The 2095-nt window shown below is 32.7% G+C and overlaps 1 protein-coding gene across 4 annotated transcripts in view; it reads left to right on the top strand.

The window, feature by feature from the left end:
- LOC124955746 (histone-lysine N-methyltransferase PRDM16-like) overlaps nt 1-1111 on the top strand; it is a 31772-nt gene extending 30661 nt beyond the window's left edge. For all 4 annotated transcript variants that reach the window (XM_047510622.1, XM_047510621.1, XM_047510620.1 and 1 more), the window contains one exon: nt 1-1111. This exon is cut by the window's left edge. In XM_047510622.1, the coding sequence (XP_047366578.1) occupies nt 1-687 (687 nt within the window). In that variant the 3' untranslated portion in view covers nt 688-1111.
- Nucleotides 1112-2095: the final 984 nt, after the last annotated feature.

Raw genomic sequence — 2095 nt, 5'->3', positions numbered from 1 at the left:
CATCATCATCATCATCATCATCATCACGCGCACGGTAAGATAAAGGACCGTTACTCGTGCAAGTTTTGCGGCAAAGTATTTCCAAGATCAGCTAATTTAACAAGACATTTGCGTACTCATACTGGTGAACAACCTTATAAGTGCAAATACTGCGAAAGATCTTTTAGTATATCCAGTAATTTACAACGTCATGTTAGAAATATACACGACAAGCAAAGACCATTCAAGTGTCCTCTTTGCGAGAGATGTTTCGGTCAGCAAACGAATTTGGATAGACATTTAAAGAAGCACGAAGCCGATGACGGCAGCGGCGTTGTTTCTGTGGCCGATTCACCTGGCAGTAGCAACGAGAACGAACGCGAGGATACGTATTTCGATGAGATCAGGTCGTTCATGGGTAAGGTTACTTATGGGGGTGAACCTGGTTATCATTTGCCACCACATCCGGCATATTTGTCTGGTCGTTTGCACGATATTCATGAGTCAAAAATGGAGGCGGATTATGACGAAGACGAGGACAGCGAGGAAGGTGTTTCACCTCTCGAAGAGACAGACGGTCTTTCGCCGTTAGAGACCAAGGATTCACCGTCGCCATCGCAATATGATCTTAAATTGAGGGACAAACAAGAGTTACTGAACAACAACGTTTCTGCAACCGCCGAACCTGTTATAGAAATTTCCACATAACCGAAAGATCGTATCGACTGATGATATCTATTATTAAACATCTCCTTATCAATTGATAATTTAATTCTCAATGATCGCGAATGTAATTTTTTAATATGGAACAACGATGATACTACCTGTCGTATTCGTGATCCACAATCACAACGATGAAGATTTTTCGACACGTGAATCGTTCGTTCTTACCGTAACAACTGGACGAAACAACTAGTGTGGAAAAGAAAAGAAAAGAAAAAAAGAAAAAGAGAGAAGAGAAAAAAAAACGAACGTCTTTCGTTCCTTCCTCTTTTCCATTTTCTTTTTACTCCATCCACACCCCCCATCCTACTCCTCCTTCTTCGTGTGTGGTTCTTTTTTTTCTTTTCTTTTTTTTTTCCTTTTTGTTGTGTTAATCAATCAAAGACACGTGAGTGGACAAAAATGTATATGCACTTTGTTACATGTATGTTACATATATATATACATATACATATATATATATATATATATATATATATATATATATATATATATAACATTTATTCTCGAGCGAGTTGCACGGCCGGTTGGACGAGTTTTATGGAAGAAAAAAAAAATTAAAAAAAAAAATGAAAAAGAAAAAAGACAGAGAGAGAGAGAGAGAGAGAGAGAGAGAGAAATAAAGTGAGAGAGATCGATTGAATGTTTGATCGAAATTATATGCGTGCTTTTTTCCTTTTGTCATTATTAATTTTTCTTTTTCTTTTTTATTGCAAATAATGGTGTTTCGAGTAAACGATTAAAATGACGGAAGAAAAAAAACAAAACAATAATTTCTTCTTAATTTATATTTAATATTAGAAATCGTCGTATCATAGCTTTTTTTCATTTCTTTTTTTCTTTTCTTTCTTTCTTTCTTTCTTTTTTTCTTTTCTTTTCCTTGGTTTCAGTTCTTTCGCATGAAAACGAGGAACGTTAGTGTCGAAAAAATTCGTGAATATAAACACTTACAATATATAAATATATATATATATATATATATATATATATATATATATATATAAATACAAACGCATACATACATACATACATACACATATACATACATACAGACGCACACACATATGCAAAACATTTTTCTATAGTCTAGTTCCTATTAATAGCATGATCAACAAACATACCCTTTTTACTATTACTGTCAATATTCGAATCTACGTTCCTCGCACATTATTATTTATTGTACTATTTTATTATTATTATTATTATTATTATTATATATTATTATATATTATTATATATTATTATATATTATTATATATTATTATATATTATTATCGAAATTATTTAATCGTTATCATCGTCAAATGTCGTCGACCAAGGTAATACGGCGATCATGCGCGAGTTTGTGAATAACTATTGTTCGATATCATATCACATTCACATTAATTCTAAT

The sequence above is a fragment of the Vespa velutina genome, chromosome 19, assembly GCF_912470025.1.
Source record: "Vespa velutina chromosome 19, iVesVel2.1, whole genome shotgun sequence".
NCBI classification, from domain to species: Eukaryota; Metazoa; Arthropoda; class Insecta; order Hymenoptera; family Vespidae; genus Vespa; species Vespa velutina.
This window is presented reverse-complemented; position numbering and strand designations above follow the sequence as displayed.